At 66.2% G+C, this 17579-nt stretch overlaps 3 protein-coding genes across 3 annotated transcripts; 1 reads left to right on the top strand and 2 right to left on the bottom strand.

Annotated features, from left to right (window-relative positions):
• Positions 1 to 2: 2 nt before the first annotated feature.
• On the bottom strand, positions 3 to 10174 carry CHLRE_17g726950v5 (uncharacterized protein). The gene is made up of 12 exons (XM_043072360.1): positions 9767 to 10174; positions 9414 to 9590; positions 9017 to 9209; positions 8685 to 8796; positions 7795 to 7860; positions 7275 to 7386; positions 6626 to 7019; positions 3281 to 6534; positions 2952 to 3001; positions 2504 to 2795; positions 1767 to 2286; positions 3 to 1669 (listed from the first exon to the last, which is right to left on the bottom strand). Exons 1-12 carry the CDS (start codon positions 9794 to 9796, stop codon positions 210 to 212), a joined length of 6660 nt encoding a protein of 2219 aa, XP_042914819.1. The 5' UTR covers positions 9797 to 10174; the 3' UTR covers positions 3 to 209.
• Positions 10175 to 10384: 210 nt separating this feature from the next.
• Positions 10385 to 13223, top strand: CHLRE_17g726900v5 (uncharacterized protein). Its single transcript, XM_043072359.1, has 6 exons — positions 10385 to 10617; positions 10828 to 10984; positions 11244 to 11890; positions 12075 to 12259; positions 12461 to 12549; positions 12783 to 13223. The coding sequence occupies exons 1-6, from the start codon at positions 10513 to 10515 to the stop codon at positions 12938 to 12940; spliced, it is 1341 nt and encodes a 446-aa protein (XP_042914818.1). The 5' UTR covers positions 10385 to 10512; the 3' UTR covers positions 12941 to 13223.
• A 679-nt stretch (positions 13224 to 13902) lies between these two features.
• CHLRE_17g726850v5 (uncharacterized protein) lies at positions 13903 to 17534 on the bottom strand. Its single transcript, XM_043072358.1, has 3 exons — positions 17169 to 17534; positions 16794 to 16940; positions 13903 to 16545 (listed from the first exon to the last, which is right to left on the bottom strand). Exons 1-3 carry the CDS (start codon positions 17350 to 17352, stop codon positions 14459 to 14461), a joined length of 2418 nt encoding a protein of 805 aa, XP_042914817.1. The 5' UTR covers positions 17353 to 17534; the 3' UTR covers positions 13903 to 14458.
• Between the last annotated feature and the right edge of the window lie 45 nt (positions 17535 to 17579).

Genomic DNA, 17579 nt, shown 5'->3' with positions numbered 1-17579 from the left:
CTCCATTCGTTTGTTGCATCAGTGGCGAACATGGCCGTTCACTCTGTGCCAACCTTGAACCCTCTGGCATGAACAGCAAATCTCAAACGCACAGGTCCATTGCCACAAGTAGCATCCTGCTGTCCATTCCAAAGCTCGCAACTCCTCCACTGCAGCGCCACCATTCCACCAGCCAGAAACACACCCCAGCGTTGCCGCTACAGCCATCATCACGGCCCCTCGCCGCGACGTCGCTCCAGCTGCGCACGAATTCCCGCCGCCTCTGCCTCCAATTGCCTCAACCGCTCCAGCAATGCCGCCTCGTCGCGTACCTCGCTCGCGCAAGGTGCCGCAACCCCGCCGCCGCCAGCGTCCGACCCGTGCTGTGGCACGCCGGCGCCCGAGGTCCAGAGCCCCTCGGATCCAAAGCCCTCCGACCCCACCAGTGCACATGGATCCACGGGCGGCCCAGCCAACAGCTGACACGCGCGTGCCCCTGTCACCCATGTCAGGACCGTCTGCACCTCGCGGCTGCTACAGCCGTCGCCGATGACGCTGCTGCTTCCGCTACGACCGGTGCTACTGCAACCTGCGTGCTGAGCGGCCGTGCCCGCGTCGTCGCCCACATGTGCCAGTGCGGAAGAGACGGAGGCGGCCCCAACCGATGCGCCGGCGAACGCGGAGGCGGGACTGTGCGGGCACGTGCCTGCGGCGCCGAGCTCTGTGATAATCACCGAAGACACGCGGCGCGCAAGGCCGTGAAGGAGCGGCGAAGACAGCGGCTGCTGCTGCTGCTGCTGCTGTTGATGCACAGCGGCCACGGAAGCAGCTGTGGCAGCCGCAGCAGCCGCGCTGCGCAGCGCCATGAATGGAGAGGGCCGGGGCTGAGCGGCCGGCGGCTGGGGTCCCCCTGCAGTGCCTGTAACAGCAGCCACAGGAACGGCTGCTGCTGCAATCGGTGCTGCAGCCACAACAGCAGTAGCTTTTGATCCAGCTGCTGCATCCGCTGGGAGAGCGCTGGGAGAGGTAGAATTAGCGCTGGACTCCGAAATTGGCGCGGGCAGCAGCAGCGGCATGTGCCCGGCGTTGCGCCAGGGTAGAACGGGACCGGACACGGAGCGAGGGAGGAGTTCCGCCCCAGGTGATTCCACTCGCCCTGCAGGTGTTCGCGAAGCGGCAGCAGTGGGCGGCGCGCCGCATTGCTCCTTAGCAACTGCCGCAGCGGCACCGTCCTCGCTGCCCGCTGCACAGCCCGCCACCCCCTGAGAGACGCCCCAGGTGCCAGACGGTCCAGGGGCCGCTGCCCCAGCCATCGAGCCGCCGCGGCCGCTGCCATCCCCACCCGCCGCGCCGCTGCTGGCAGCCACCTGCCTCGCCCCGACGGCGGCACTCCCGCTGCCGCCGGCGCCGCTGGCGCCATCGCACACCTCCGTAATCGCCACCGCCGCGGCGCCGAAGGGCGCCGCTGCTGCTGCGGCCGAGACGGCGGCGACCGCAGCCCCCGGCACCTCTGCGGCCCGGCCCCACAGCAGATCCAGCATTGCTAGCAGCTGCACAGCAGTGGGCCGGCGCTCCGGCTGGTGCGACAGGCAGGCGGCGGCCAGGCGGGCCTCCGCGGGATAGGCTCGCAGCAGTGAGGCCGGGAGCACCCCCGCACGCGCCTCACGCATCGCCGTCGCGCGCTCCATGCCTGCAGTCATGCCAGATAGGGAGGTGGCATCTGTCAAGCGAGCTGCGGCCAACACAACGTAACATCAAGACAACTCGCAACTCGCCTGATATCTCACCTGTCTCATGCACGCAGAACAGCTCCATTAGAATGAGGCCGAGCGGAAAGATGTCGACTGCACTGGAGTAGAACGTCAAGCCGCCACCGCCACCACCACCGCCGCCACCCCCTGCTCCCTCAGCACCCCGTGCCGCGCCGCCACCACCATCACCGCCATTACCACCGCCGTGGCCGCCACTCCCAGCAGCACCCAGCTGCTCGGGTGCGCTGTACGACGCGGTGCCGATGCCGGAGGTGCGGGCCGCCGAGGCAGACACGTAGCCGCCCGACGGCACACACGGCGCGTCTGGACACTGAGGAGACTCGGGTGCTCCGCCGTCTGCGTCCGAGGAAGACACCGGGCACGGCGGCAGCAAGGGCAGCGAGGGCGGCCGCGGCAACGGGCCTGCGGCGCGGCCGCCTGCGGCCGCCGTCGAGCCTGCAGCGGCGGCGGTGGTGATGTTGGTGGTCCTGGCGCCGGGTAGGTCGTTGGAGGAGGCTGATGACAGCGACGACGCACTGCCCAGAGCCGAGACGCCCTGTGCAGACCCCGCAGGTGGGAGAGTTAGTAAGTAGGAGGAAGGAAGAGGTGGTGCTGGCGGAGGAGGGTGCGTGCAGCAGTCCGCTAGCTTGCCCTGCAAACGCGCCGTCACGCAACCTGTGCGTGCCATGGTGCGTGTCTGGGTTTAGTAAATCGCGCATCAGCATTCCGTGGCTCACACATGGGTACAGCTTCCCAGTCTTCTCAGTTCTCACCGAGTGGTCCACTGCCAGTCCGAAGTCGCCCAGTTTGACCAGGTACTGCTCCGCCGCCACCGCCGCCCGGGCGCCGCCGCCACCGCCGCCACTGGCACTCCCGCCACTGGTGGCTGCCTTGCCATCGCTTGACGCCGAGCCCCATGCCGCCGCAACGCCGGCATAGGCGAGGCCGCTACCGCCGCTAGCGCCGCTGGCGGCAGGTGCGGGTGCGGGTGCGGGTACAGGTGCGGGGCTCACGGCGGCGCCGGCTGGCAGGATGGGCACCAGGAAGATGTTTGCCGGCTTGACGCTGCACGAGGGCGGCAGGCGCAGCAGGGAGGTGGGGCAGCAGCAATGTGAGCTTAGATGCCGAGCGTGCATGTGCAGACCAGCGGGCCAGCAGCAACAGTAGCTGCAGTAGCAGCAGCAACGCAGTCCATGACACCCTTCTTCTTGCGGGGCTTACTCGCGGTGTATGATGCCGGCGGCGTGCACGTGCGCCAGCGCCATCACCACCTGCGGCACCACCAGGAACAACACACACGCACGCATCATTCGGCTAGTTTAGTAGCCAAGGCAATGCCGCGAGCGCGCGCGCGGCCGGCGCAACGCATTGCATGCACAGTCTGCGTGTTCCCTATCTCGTGTTACTTGTATCACACACGCCACAATTCAGAAAATCCATTTCCAACCCTAGGTTGCCTCTCCTCTACCCCCTTCTCCTCTCCTCGCGCGTTGACCGTGCGCCGCACACACGCCACACGCATGCCACACACGCGCCGCACACGCACGCACCTGCCGGAAGATGCTCCGCTCCACGGACACGTCGGGGCCGGGGTGGCCGCCGCAGCCGCGCAGCCGCGCCGCGCGCTGCTGCAGCCAGCCCGTCAGCGTGGGCCCCACCGCCAGCTCCATGCTGATGTACAACGTGTACGGCCACTTGCGCTGCCGCCCCGACAACACCGCCAGCTGGTGACCCGCTCCCGCCGCCGCCGCCGCCGGGCCGCCGCCGCCGCCGCCCAAATGCGGCTGCGCGCGCCCGGCGCGGCCGCCGCCGCCCGGCCCGCCCCGCACGCCTGCGTATGCGCCTGCGGCGGCGGCGCCTGCGGCGGCGGCCTGCCGCGGCCGCTGCCGGGCCGCGTGGCGCGCCAATCCGCCGTGCCGCGGCTGCGGGCCGTACAGCGGCGGGCTGGCCTCATCGCTGGCGGGACTACTTACAACGGGCTGTTGCCGCAGCCGCCCGCCGGCGCGGGCGCCGCCGCCTCCTCCTCCTCCTCCGCTGCTGCCGTATCCGTCGGCGCTGGGGTGCGGGTGGCGGTGCACGTGTCGCGACGCCACCAACGGCCCCACGCGCGGCGCCAAGATGATGCTCATGTGCTTGTACCTATTCCCGGCTGCGTCACTCATACCGCTGCCGTCGCTGTCACTCCCACTGCCGCTCCCGCGCCCACGCCTGCTCCCGCTGCCCCTGTCGCTGCCTGGGGCACTGCCACTCACGCTCTCGCCCTCCGTGTCGCTGCCACTCCCACTCCCGCTCTCGCCTTCGTCACTGCTGCCACTCCAGGCCTCTCCACCCCGCGCCGGGTCGCCGCGCCTTTGCCGCTGTCTACGTGACGTGAGCGAGGCGGAGCGGGTGGCATCGTCCATGTCGAAAATGCCGGTTGCGCCCGCCGAGGCGGAAGCGGTGGTCGCCTCCGTCACCTCGTCTTCCTCACTGTCATCGTCGTCATTAGTGCTGTCGCTGTCGCTATCGCTGCTGCCGCTGCCCCTGCCCCTGCGTGGTGCGAACAGCACAGCGACGCCGCCGCCGCCGCCGCCGCCGCGGCGGCGGCCGCCGTTGGCTTCAACAGCAGCCGCCTCAGGAGCCGCGGCGCGGTGCCCTGCAGGCCGCTGCTGCCTTTGCGGCAACGGCGGCGCTGCGGACCGGTCAAACGTCCAGCTGCGCTCCGCACCGCCTGTGACCTCCGTGGCGGTGGCTGTCTCAGTCGGCTCATCGCCAGCCGTCTCACCCTCGCTCTCCGTGATCTCGTCTGCGTCATCCGTTTCATCCAGGTCTTCGCTGCCCTCCTCCTCCTCTTCCTCTTCCTCATCAGCCAGGCCCTCCGGCCCGGTCCGGCCAAACGTCCAGCTGTGATCTACCGCAGCAGCCGCAGCAGCAGCCGCAACCGCAGCCGCAGCCGCAGCACCGCGCCCACCGCCTTGCCTGCGCCCAGCCCCGCCGCCAGCCGCTCCAGCCGTGGCCACACCGGCCTCCGCGCCAGCTGCCCTACCCATGTCAGGCGCGTGGCTATCGGCCCTGTCAAAGGTCCAGCTGTGCTCGCCCTGTGTGGCCGTGACGTCCGCAGCCGTAGCCGTAGCCGTGTTGTCGTTTGCTGTTTCTGTAGCGGTTGTTGCGGTGCCATCGATGCCAGCGGAGTCGTCTGTGCCCTGGTTCCAGAATGGGCTGAGGCGCGGAAGTGGCGGTGCCAGCCCCCGCGCATCAGGTCCAACCACGGCAGGCCACCTGCCCATCCCTCCGGCGTCACGACGGCGCAGCTGGCCAGCCTCCGTCCCTGTGCCGTCTACATCGGAGCCGTCGCTGCTGCCGCTCCCGCTCCCGCCGCTGGTGCTGCCGCTACTGCCACCGCTGCAGCTAAGGCGATTCATGCCAGGGCCTGGCTTGCCGTTTGCAGTTGCGGCAGCGGTGCCGGCGCCGGCTTGGCGCCGCTCCGGACTGTTGCTGCTGCTGCTGCGCCCCGCCGGCCCGCCCAGGCCGCGGTTGTGGCTGAAGCCGGGTGGCACGCGAATGGACTCCACAGACGATGACAGCACGGAGCAGGAGTTTACGGAGCCCACCACGAGGCTGCTGCAGCCGCCGCCGCCACCAGCATCAGCAGCCCCGCCGGCACCCGTACCAAGCCCAGCGCCGCCCCAAGCACCCCGCCCACTCGAGAAGGCGCCAGCGCCAGCGCCGCCGCCACCAGCCGCCGCACCATCAGCATTAACGCCTGCACCGCCTCCTAGCGGGCCGCCTGTGGCGCCGCGGCTGCGGCTGTTGCGCTGCGTGTGCTGCGTGTGCGGGTGGTGCGGACCGTGGCCGTGGCCATTGCCATTGCCCGAGTGGTGCTGGGGATGGTACTGGTGCTGGTGGTAGATATGGTGGTGAGGGCCGCGGCCGGCGCCGTTGCCGGGATCCGCATCATGCGAGTGCTGCCCACCGCCGCCGCCGCGGCTGCTGCTGCCGGCGGTGTGGAAGGCCGCGGCGTGCTCCATGTAGCTATGGCTCGCGGCGCTGTTGGTGGGCGTGCTGGCCAGCGTCACAATTGGCTCCCGCGCCACTGGCAGACATAGGCTGCCCACGGCCCCCGCACCCTGCCGGGCCCCGGCCGCTCCGCTCCGCACGCCCGCTGTGGAGCTGCCCCTCGTTGTGTCGTCACAGGGGGTGATCACGCAGCCGGCGCCGGCGCCGGCCGCTGCGGAGGCGGAGGCGTCGGTGGCTGCTGAGGCGGTGCGGCTCAGGCCGCGGCCGAGGCTGCGGCTGGGTTCGGTGCTGCTTGGAGCCAGAGTCACAATGGGCTGCGGCTGCGGCTGCAAAGAGCTGCGCCCGCCAGGCGCCACGGCGCGCGGCGGCCGCGGAGGCAAGCCGCCGCCTTCTGCCTGCGCTGCTGCTGCTGCTGCTGGCGGCGGCGGCGGCCCTTCCAGGAGGTACACACGGCCAGGCGCCGCGCCGAGCAGCGCGGCGGCGGCGGTGGAGGCTGAGGCCGTTTGTTTCCCCGCGACTGCCCCAGCCCCAACGCCACGCATGTGATCGCCTCCTGCAGCGCCCGCCGCTGTCCCATGCGCGTCCCCGTCCCCTGCCACGTCTATCTCGCCGTCGTCGCCGTCCGAGTCGCTGCCAAGCTCCCGAATCTGGCATGTGTGCGCCCGCCGCTGCGCGAGACCGGCGCCGCTGCGGCCGCTGCCGCCACTGGCAATGCTGGTGCCGCTGGCGACGCGCGGCATGGCAGCGGGCGCCGAGCCCGCTGATTTGGCTGCCGGCGCACCAACGCCAACCCCGCCGCCGCCGCTTCCTGCACGTTGGTTCAAATCAGAACGTAAGCTCAGTCGCTTTAAGTCATCTGCATCGACCTGCGAACTAGTGGGAACTAAAGTGCTACTTGCCTGGCCCGTCCGAGCGGTGCACACCGCCGCCTGCAGCAGCCGCTGCCGCCAAATCCGCCGCCGCCGCACCCGCCGCCGCCTGCACCGCCGCAAGCGCCGCCAGCAGCGGCCGCACATCACCGGCACCCGCCGCCGCCGCCGCCTCCCCGGCCATGCCGGCCCGCATTCCCGCATCATCCGCTGCCGTCGCCGCCGCCGCCGCAAAACCACCTCCCGTCCCCACACCGCTGCTGCTCATGGCCGCCCCAGGCGCCGCCCCCGGCGCCGCGGCCGGCGCGGGCACGTGCCCCTCCCGCGCCAGCACCTGCCCCAGCTTCTCCCAGGCCGGCTCGATCCAGGCGCTGTAGTAGCGGATCACGTGAGGGCTGCCTTCTAGACAAGCCAGCGTCTGGACCTGTGCGTGCGTTCGTTGTGTTGTAAACCGAAGAAAATGTTTGTTACTTATTTGTCACAAGGCGTGTACCACCCGTGCTATGATAGAGTTATGAAAGCACGAAAGGATGTGTGGTGTGTGACAGGCAAGGACAAGGAGGAAGCGTCCGCATCGTTCGCATCGGCACAGTATCGCCTCATGGCCCCAACTGGGAATGGCGAGTCGAACCTCACAATCCACCCGGCTCGTCCACTGGTGGCGGCGCTGCTGCCTCACCTCTCGCAGCAGCTTGGCGTGCCGCGCCTCCAGCTGCTGCGGCGGCGCCCAGGGCGGCAGCTCGGAGCGGAAGTGCACGGCCTTGACAGCCATGAGCCGCTGGTCCAGCCGGCTACAAGGGGTGGGGAGAGGAGGGTGGGGGTTTACATTTATGCTGCGTTAAGGGGTTACATTCATGATTGTTTAAGAAGTGAAGGCGTAGCCAGGTACAGTAACTAAGGGGGAGGAAAGAGGGGTACCAGTCAGGAGAAGGCGAGGGAGGCGAACACGGGAATGCACGCGTGTGCGCAGCGGGGCACCTGGAAGGTCCAACGGGCGTTGTGGTCAGGTGGGGCCAAAGGATCGGAGTCCCGGTAGCCACAGTGCGGGGCCGGGGCCAGGGCACGTTGAACACACGACGGCTGCACGACGCGGCGCGGGTGCCTCTCCCCTCCAGCCTTTTCCCAAACCTCTCCCGCCACCGCCCCTCCCCGCCGCCGGCCCCTCCCCGCCGCTTCCCGCCGCCTCCTGTGCCACCCACCTGCGTACGGCCACCACACTGCCAAACCCGCCCTTGCCCACGTGGCCCAGAGTGTCTAGTCGGGCCCTGCACGGCACATCAGCCAGATGGGGAGGGTCCATGCATGATTAATCAAGACGAGAGGGTGGTGGGATGGGGAAAAGCCACTCATGTGTGTGTGTGTGGGGGGGGGGGGTTAACGTTGAACCAATCCCGTAAGGAAACAGTCGCGCGGCAAGGAGAACTGCAGCTGCAAAAGCGCGTCGTTGTACATCACCGTATGTAGTCGGGCGGGCTTGGGCAGTGTAGCGGCAGGTGGAAGGAGCAGTCCAGAGCAGCTCCGAAGTCATGTCAACAGTGCGAGCCGCGCGCGGACCCCGTCGCCCAACTAGTTGCAAGGTTATACTAACATACTCACCTGGATGTGAACGAGGAAGCGCCAGGTAGAAGCGTCCAGCAGCCGGGCGCGACGGACATGTGGGGGATGGCAAGGCGGCGAGTATGAGTAGAAGTCGTGGAAGTAGCGTAGCAGGGCAGTACAAGGCTATGGGATCCCGCGCGCGGCTTGACAAAGGAAGAAAGAGGGAGAAAGGAGGGAGGGCGGCAGTGTTAAGTGGCAAGAGTACATGGGCTCGGCGTGAGATGGGTCGGCCGCGGCATGGGCGGGGAGACGAAGCGGCGGGATGGGTGGGTGGGTGCGGGGGGGGGACAGAGGGGCAGAGCGCGTGATGGCATGGAGGGGCGGGCAGCGAGAGCCCAGCCCACCAGGCGCGCCTCCAATACGTGGGGCATGTCGAAGTCAAGAAGAAAAGCGCCCACCCCACACGCCTGGGGTTCCTCCCTATTTCCCCAGGTGCACGAGTGCAAAAGGGCATACATAAACACGCACACACATACATACACGCACACACCTGTACGGCGACACCAGCTGCAGCAGCGGCAGCGGCAGGCTGCCATTGGCGGCGGCCGCCAGTGCCACAGACAGCGTGAGTGACGCACTGGAGACTTGGCCTTCCGCCACACCTGATACACACACGCAGCAAGAAAGGAAGTCGGTACCGGCATGGCCGTACTGCTCTCTCTGTGTTGACTAACCCTGATACCCATGAATGCAGACCGTTACATGAACCGCGCACACTCCTTGCCGCGATGTGATGCGAGCTACGCCAGCTTATCGGCCCGCTGTACCCTCGCCGATGGCGCCACTCTCGGCCTTCCCACTCCCCGGCCCTTCGCCACCCACCCGCCAGATGCCCGGGCACGCCAGTCAAGTGCGACAGCGCCAGCTGCAGAGCCCCGTGGGGACCCGGGGTGAACGCGTGCGGCCCCGGGGGGTGCGACCGGGGCGGAGGCTGGGGAGCTGCAGCGGCGGCAGTAGCGGCAGTAGCACCGGCTGCAGCTGCCCCCCGCGTCGCCCGGCGGCCTGCCTGATCCTCCTAAATTTGCAGAAGCACACCAAGGAATAAACCACACAGATCAGCGCATCATGGTTTGTAAGCTGAGCTCTGGCCTTCTATGACGCACTAGCGGCGACTGTGCGGGGGGGTCACCTGTTGCCAACGCAGCCCTCTCCTCACAGCCCAAACACGGCTCAGGCCGACGGCCGCCCCAAGCACATCCGGCCAAGCTCCTGGACCTACCCGCTCTTCGCGGCCCGGGCCGGGCAGCGCAGCGGGCTGGGCATGGGACACGCCGTTTCCGGTCCCATTTGCATGTGCGTGTGCGTGTGCGTGTGCGTGGAGGGACTCCCTCACGGCGTTTGCCAGGCTGGCATCGTGCCAAGGGAGCGCCTTCAGGATTGCCTCGAGAACATCCCTCTGCAAGGCAGGAGAGGCAGCGGAGGGGCGGCCTTCAAGCCGTTTCGCGGTGCGCTTGCCCGCACAGGGAGAGGGAGAGGCACGTTTGGAATGTTCTCATCCCATGACCGGGGTCGGGGGGCCCTTGGAATGCCTGGCCCCTAATGCACCCCGTTAGCGAGAGCAGTCATTTGCACCTCGACGCTGCTCCTTGGCACGATGTCCATGGGGCCCAGGCCCTCTCTTGAGAGGGCCTCATCGACGGGGCATTTTGCTCTTACACAGGCCACGCGCGTCGCAATCCCTAGGACGGTTAGGTTGTTATATCAATTGAAGAAATAGCTAAGGACATTTCCAATAGGGGACACATTCAAAAGATTGCAGCAGAGTTGTGCAGTCTGCGCATGGGCAGTCTCTCGTTGCTGCAAGTTAGTGCCCCTCTGTAGGAAACGCCAGTATTCTGAGTATGCAACACATGAATCATCCAGCTGCCTCTGCATAGCTGAGATCGGTGCAATGCTGAACCGGGCTGTCGGCCGATTGTCTCAGGCGGCTGCCGTATAGGACGGCTTCTGTCAGCGCAAATCTACAGGTGTCAGCTATAGGTGACACTATCAATAGTAGGGGTGGGAAAGTTCTGAGCATTTCTGAGGGGCCCGGACTGGGAGGAGGTGCGCGCGCAGGGAGGTGAGCGAGGGTGAGCGTGCCTAGCAGGGTGGAGCACCCGGGAAACCATTGCTTCCGCCCCATCGCCATCTCCATCTAAACGCCAAAGAATGCTCATTGAAGCTTGGACGTGAACTTCGCCTATTCGAAGGGACCACATGGCTGCACGACACTCCTTCACCCCCCTCTCGACACGCCCCCTTGGTCTCCCAGCAGCAAAAGTCACCGTTCCACACACCCAAATACTCTCAAATTAAAAAGTTTACACGAAATAACTATGAGTAACTATCGCGTGCGCCAACGTGCCGTGGATGTCAACGACACGAAACTCTTCATAGACACTGGACCTCGGCCTGTAAATCACCAGCCTTACTTACAAAGGGCAAGTTGTCATGCTCGCTGTCCAAAGAGTATGTTTGGACAGACTCTGCCTTGCGACGATTGGTTCTCGGCAGGCGCCTGGTCCTGCTCTGTGCGTTCCTCCAGTGCGCGTACTCACGTTTAAGGACAACGTAATGTAACGGCGAAGCATCGGGAACCATCGTTGTGCCCAGCTCGCCACACACCCCTGGCATGATGCCGCCGGCCGCAGGACCCGCAGCCGGAGAGTTCCGGTGATGAGCTGACGGAGGGTCGGGCGTGGACGCTGCTGGCGGTATCAGTCGCGCTGCTGATTGCAGGCGTGTGGTTGGTCCGCGGCAACCACTACGCGCACTTACACCGTCGTGTGGAGGCAGCATACTTCGAATGTGAGCGCTAGGGCCTCCTGACTCTGTGCTCAAAGGCAGCATCAGAAGCAGAGGCAGCAGGGACACTCCTTGGCGCTCGCCTTAAGAGGGAAGCGCGGGCGAAGCCGCATGAATGGCGGCTGTTGGGAGTCTCAGCTCAGGTGGATAGCGGCATGCGATAAGCCATCACACCCTTACCATTACACCAAGGCACGGCCTCACCCGGCGTGTGCACGGACCCTCCCCGCCGCCAACCCACCACCCTGCTGCTCACCCGCAGACCTCCAGGAGTGGGATGCGCAGCATGCGGCCGTGTTCGCCGCCAGCGAGTGGCGGCTGGAGGTGGAGGGGCACAGCGACAGCGTGCCACTGCTCCCACACACCTTCAAGTCCAAACGCGTGGCCGTGCCCGCCGCAGCGTCCGGCCCGGCCGCAGGCTCCCCCCACGACCACAGTGCCACCACCCACACCACCACCAGCAACACCCACACCACCACCCACACCACCACCCACACCATCACCAGCAACACCACCCACACCACCACCAGCAACACCAACAGTAGCAGCAGCCGGCGGCGAGGTGCGCAGTCCCGGCTGCAAGAATTCCGAGCCGATAAGCTGCTGCCGCTGTTGTTCCCGGCGCTCAAGTCCGCGCCGCTGCTAGACCAGCACAAGGTGGCGCACAGCAAGGGCGCGCTGTGGCGGCCCGTGGTGCCCGAGCTCCGGCGCGCCCGCGGCATGATACTCGTAGCCAAGGACGGGGCCACGGGGGCCGAGTCGCGGCTGGACCTGGGCCGGGTGGTGTTCGCGCGCGAGCGCATCGTGCCGGCGGGCGGCGAGGGGCGCTGCATGTACGACCAAAAGGGCGTGTGGCAGGCGGACAACACGTGCGGCGTGCACGAGTACCTGTGGGCGCTGTGCATCAAGGTGGGGACTGGGTTTGGGTGAAACGGGGCAACGGTGCGGCAGGCCAGCGACCGGGGGCGGGGAGCAGGGCAGGGCAGCTGGCCCGGGGTAGCGGGGCGGTGTGCAGCAGCGTGCATCGTGCCATGCGTGCTATGCTACACTTGTCATATGATGTGCTATGCCGACCTTCTTAAAAACACACCAGGTGTCTCGGGACCCTGCCACCGGGCGCTATGCCGCCGACACGGAGCTGGGCGGCGGGCCGGGCTGCAGCGACGAGTCGGGCTGGGAGCTGGGCCACTGGCGGCGGCTGGACCCGCGCAATGGCCGCGTCAACGGCCGCCTGTACCTGCCCAGCGCCGCACGCAACGCCACCACCATCACCGTCAAGTGCGTGGGGCGGCTGGTTGCGGCGGGATAGCGGTTGGCGGTTGGGGACCTCTGGGTGCTGCTGCCCACTTGCGGCGCTCGCGCACATTGCTGCGGGGCTCGTTGCTGGGCTCGTTGTACCTGTACGCGGGGCAAGTGCAGTGGGGGTTGCCTTGCTCTGAGTGTAACGGTGACGACGCCCGTGTGTTTCACACGCCTCAGGCACACGCGCGACCCATCCGTGCGTGAGCGGGACATCATGCGGCGGACGGCGCCCAACATGGAGCACCAAATCCTCTTCCACGCACTGGGTGAGCCCGCTGCACGGATTGTGCGGCGTTGGCATGCCATACGGATTTCCTTTCGCCTCAGGGGCCGCCTGAGCCGTGATAGCGGCGTGTTGCGTTACGATCCTAGCCATGACTGAACGCGGCTGCGTAAGGCAGGCTCACGCACGGTGTTGTACCTGCTGTATGGAACTTGCTTGCCCAGCGTGCACTGCCGCTTAACCCGCATCGTAATGACCCTGATGACGTCCACACAGGCATGGCCATGTGCTTCCTGGGGGCGGTGGTGCTGCTGTCAGTGGGCGCCTTCGCAGCGCCCAAGCTGCTGCGCCGCCTGGGGCTGTGGCGGGGAGAGGCGGGTCGAAAGAAGGGGCGGCGCTATGGCGGCAAGGACTCGGATGACGAGATGCATTGACGGCTCTTGGCCTAGGCGCGTCAGTGTGCTGGGTGTCGCGAAGCTGGGCTGCATGAATGCATGCAAGCACGGAAGCACGCGGGCTGCGGGGCGTGAAGTACGTGAACCCGTTACGGCAGTGGGACAATCGTGTCGTGGTTAGATAGGCACAGCGGCACAGTTGGTCTAGTAGCGAGGATTGTGGCTGCCTGCAGCGTCCTGGTATGGGAGCCGGGATTATTGTTGAGTTCAGGACTTCAGGCAGCCTTTGCCATGGCATCCCTTTAATTGTTACAACAGTCCAACTTTGCCCTGCACTCCAGTACCGCTCCGTGCCTGCGGTGTATCACAACCAACCCCCGTGTCATCACCGCATCACCAGGGGGGGTAGAATCTTCCGAAACAGACCCCATGCCTCAAATGGATAGAGCTCAACGAGAAAATCACGAATCCGCTTTCAAAATTGAAAATGGGTTTCTGGATGCAAAGTTATGGATGCGGATGTTACAGAGGGGACAGTCCCAGCTCCCGAAGACGCCGAGCCATCACATGCTATCAGGGCCCAACCCCGACTTTGCTGCAAAGTTATGGCCCCTCAAAGTTGTCGGTCGGTCGGTCGGTCTGGGGTCCCACGAAGTTTTGCACAGGTTCGTGCCAAGTTTTGTTCCTAGCGCTTCTGTCCTGCAACACGCGGCGCAATGGGTGCAGCTCCACGATGCGTGCGTAGGTATACCCCAGGCTCAGCACACGTGCATAGTTTGGGGCAGTTTGGGGAGCGGCATGTCGGCATCTCGGGAGATGCCTGGGGAACTGGTCAGGGACAAGCCGGTGCCGGCCGGGTTTTGCATGGTGAACGTGTCAGCACATTTCACACTATCAAGTAACATCGGAATAAGCCGTTGCATAGCAGGCCAGGATACTTGTCGGCAGACGGTTGGACATGTCTACAGGTCCACATGTCGGTCGGCCAAAGTGTGTTCCCAAGGCGGATCATTTTACATAGCGATAGAGCTCACCGAGAGCAGTCGATTGGCACCAACCTGACAAAAAACTAAGGGGTTCTGAGGGGGTTTTGGGGGGTCGTACGGCAGGGGGGGTCGGTCGGTCGGTCGGTCGGGGGTCGCATCACCCCTGCTCTTTCACACGTGTCATTCCATGATGTCCGTGTTGCATGCGTGCGCACACAGCATCGCAATAGCGCTGTCCTGCACTGCATGACGGGCCATGCCCCCTCTCACTGCCCATAACTTGCCTGCAACCGGAAGTCCGGAACATCCTGCATCGCTCCCTTAACCAAGCTTTATTATCAACAAAAGAAACATAAGCACATACGTTGTCCGCGCTAACATCATCCATTAAAGCTCCCGTGGCGCATGCAACATCGATGCGTGCCGCACATGATAACATACGATGAACTCCCCGCATACCAGTCAGTACCAGTACCGATACTCATGGCCCTTGCCACCACACGAGAGCGCATTCACAACAAGTTCACCAAAACTTCCTTACTGCAGCCCTCTCAACATCTAATCTAGCCTCTCACACACCTCCACGCGCAAAGTCCGCCACCACTCGCGGCACCGCCGAGTCCAGCCCCGCCACGTCCAGCATGCCGGGGTCCTTGGGGTCGGCGATGCTGAAGTCGTTGACGCTGAATGCCAGCACCACCAGCTTGGCGTCAGGCATCTTCATGGCGGTGCGGTAGCGCTTCAGCGCCTCAGTCGGGTGCACGCCGCCGAACCACGTCTCATTGTCCGTCAGCACCACGAACACGTCCACGGGTAGCTGCTTCTCCGTCGCGTAGATCATTGGCAGCGCGCAGTCGGTGCCGCCCATGGGGATGCGCTCCGCCCGCCGCACCACCTCCTCGAGCCGGTCGGACTCACGCACGTCGAACTCCACAAGCTGGTGCGAGAACGCCATCGTCTTGACCCACGGCTCGGTGCGCACCAGCGTCATCACCACGGCCGCCGCCGCCTGGCGCGCAGTGAGGGACGTCATACCAGAGCAGTTGGCACAGCCCATGGAGCCGCTCACATCCAGCCCCAGCAGGTAGCGCTTGCCAGTGGGCACCACGTTCTTGAACGCCAGGTAGAACGCGTCCTCCAGCGCCGACGTAACGGCTGGAACTGGGTTCCAGCGCGCCTTGCCGCGTGCGCCCCCACCGTTGCGGTAGGTGCACATGGCGTCCAGAAGCGTCATGGGGTGCACGCGCGCCGCCGTCAGTGCCTTCGCGTCGCGCAGGCGGTCCGTGACGCGCTTCTGGTAGCTGGGCTGCACCAGCAGACCAAGCTCCGACATGCGGCCCAGGTTGCGAATCATAGCGGTCAGCGGCATGCCGTTCTCAAGGAACGCGCCCCACACCGCCGGGTTCCGCAGCAGCACGGTGTCACCCACGTGCTCGTGGCCGAAGCGGTGCCGGCGGATGAGAGTGAGCGCCGACTCAACCGCAGCGGCGGTTGCGGCCTCGTGCTGAGCCACCACCTGGGGATCCGCCTCTTCCTCCTGCTCCTCATCCGACTCAGCCCCCTCACGCCCGCGCTTGCGCGCTGCGGACTTGAGGGGCGGCGGCGCGCGGATCTCCTTGCGCAGGCGGTGGGCATCTACCAGGTACTGCATCACCGGGCTCAGCACAATGGACGCGGCCGCCTCAGCCGCGGCGGCCGCCTCAGCCGCAGCAGGCGCCTCAGCCGCGGCAGGCGCCTCATCAGCCGCGGCAGGCGCCTCAGCCGCGGCAGGCGCCTCAGCGACCTTAACAGCAGGGTCCGTAGCTGCCTCGTCCGACGCTGCAGCCTTCTTATGCTTGGGCGCCTGCTTCTGGCCTGGCACGGTGCCATGGGTAAGGAAAGCGAACACGGCCTTCAGGTCAGCCACCCGCTGAGCCTCGGCAGCGGCTGCCGCGTCACCACCGGCGGCGGCAGCCGGAGCAGCCGCCGCCATCGCTGCCGCCAGGGCGCCCAGCTCCGAGCCAGCTGCCTCGCCATCGCCACCACCCACCACCACCCACTCCGAGTCTGAATCGGCTGAGGCTGCAGCTGCCTCAGTGTCCGGGGCGGCCGCAGCCTTCACAGCGGCCGCAGCGCCCTCCACCACCTTCCGGCGCTTGGCCGCGTGCTCCTCAGGGTCCGGGTGTGCCAGTCGCAGCAGGTCGGCATGGCTCCAGCCGTTGCGCTGGCTGTACTTGGTCGCCTGGTACGCCACCGCGGCCGCCGTCTTGTCCAGGTACCAGCGGGCCACGGTGCGACGCATGGCGCGGCCCCAGCTCAGCTTGCCAGTGCGGCCGCCCAGGCCTCCTAGCGCCTCACCACCACCGGCCTCCTTGCCGCCGCCGCGGCCACCGCGGCCACCACGGCCGCCGCCGCGGCCGCCGCGGCCACCCGACGGGGCAGCAGGAGCGGCAGCGCTCGCATCGCGAGACGCAGCGTCGAGCCAGGCGGCGAAGGCAGCTGCATCGACTGCGCCCGACTCGGTCTTGGCGATACCAGCCGCTGCGCCCACCTCCTTACAGCGCTGCACCCACTCGAACAGGGTGGAGGCGGTGCGGCACACGGCCGGCACTGCAGCCAGCGCCGCGCGGCTGGTGGCGGGGTCGCCCAGGCGAGCGCACATGGCCAGGACCACGATACCTGCAGGGAGGGGGTACAGTCGAAGGGCAGGACGGAAGGGCGCATGGTATTAAGAAGATGTATAGGATCCAGGAAAGCCGGGTTCCGCCGAGCGCGCGGTTTCGGTCTCACGCTGATGTGCATGTCATTCCCACAGACTACGGTGTGCGTGCACCCACCATTCCCTAACTGCCTGAAGCCGTGCTTCCAAACTTCAAGCGGGTGTACGCTAGCCTCTGCCCATCAGTCCCATCATCCCAGTTGCTCACCGGTGGCCTGCTTGGGCGCCCGTCCCTCCCGGCTGATGTCGACGACCTCCTTCACCACCGCCTCGCCCTGCCCCGCCGCCAGCAGTCGCACCACGCACTGGGCGGACGCCAGGTCCACAGACTTGCGCGAGACGTAGTAGTTGTTGGCTGGAGGGGGGAAGGGGCAGGAGGGCAAGGGAGAGGGGGCGAGAAGGGCAATAGGTTAGACACAGCGCTCAAAGACTAAGAGGCGAGGCATACCGTATCCGGATGCCCAGTCAGAAGGCCCCAACCCAGGCCCACCTGTGGGGCCCACCCAGGCCAGACCAGGCATCCGCTTGCGAAATTCTGCTTGTTGCATAGATAACGCTAACCGTACATGACACGCGCCCTTACCGTCGGAGCCCAGAATGATGAATCGACGCAGCAGCGTGAAATCGTCGACCTTGAAGACGAAACCGCCCGCGTTGTTGAGAACCTGGTCCTCGCTCAGCGGCTCCGACTGCGGCACCGGCTCAGGAGCGGCAGGACCGCCGGTGCCCATGGTCGCGGGAATCGACGAAGCTTGAGCATCGGCCATCGTGCCTTTCCTTAACCTCTCTTGGTACTTTGTCCAAAGGGTTGCAGCTGCAGAAGCGCCGCTGGCCGTTGCGGGCCCGCGCAAGGGCGCGAGGCGTTTAGGTGTGTCGGAAGAGTGTTAGCTTGCACGTATTTGCTGGAATTGGTTGAAGTTGTGAAGCTGCTGAATGTTTCAATGTATTGACGGTCCCTTAAAATGGCCAGCGAAGGCCCCCAATCTGGCCTGCG

The sequence above is a fragment of the Chlamydomonas reinhardtii genome, chromosome 17 (genome assembly GCF_000002595.2).
Source record: "Chlamydomonas reinhardtii strain CC-503 cw92 mt+ chromosome 17, whole genome shotgun sequence".
Taxonomy (NCBI): Eukaryota; Viridiplantae; Chlorophyta; class Chlorophyceae; order Chlamydomonadales; family Chlamydomonadaceae; genus Chlamydomonas; species Chlamydomonas reinhardtii.
This window is presented reverse-complemented; position numbering and strand designations above follow the sequence as displayed.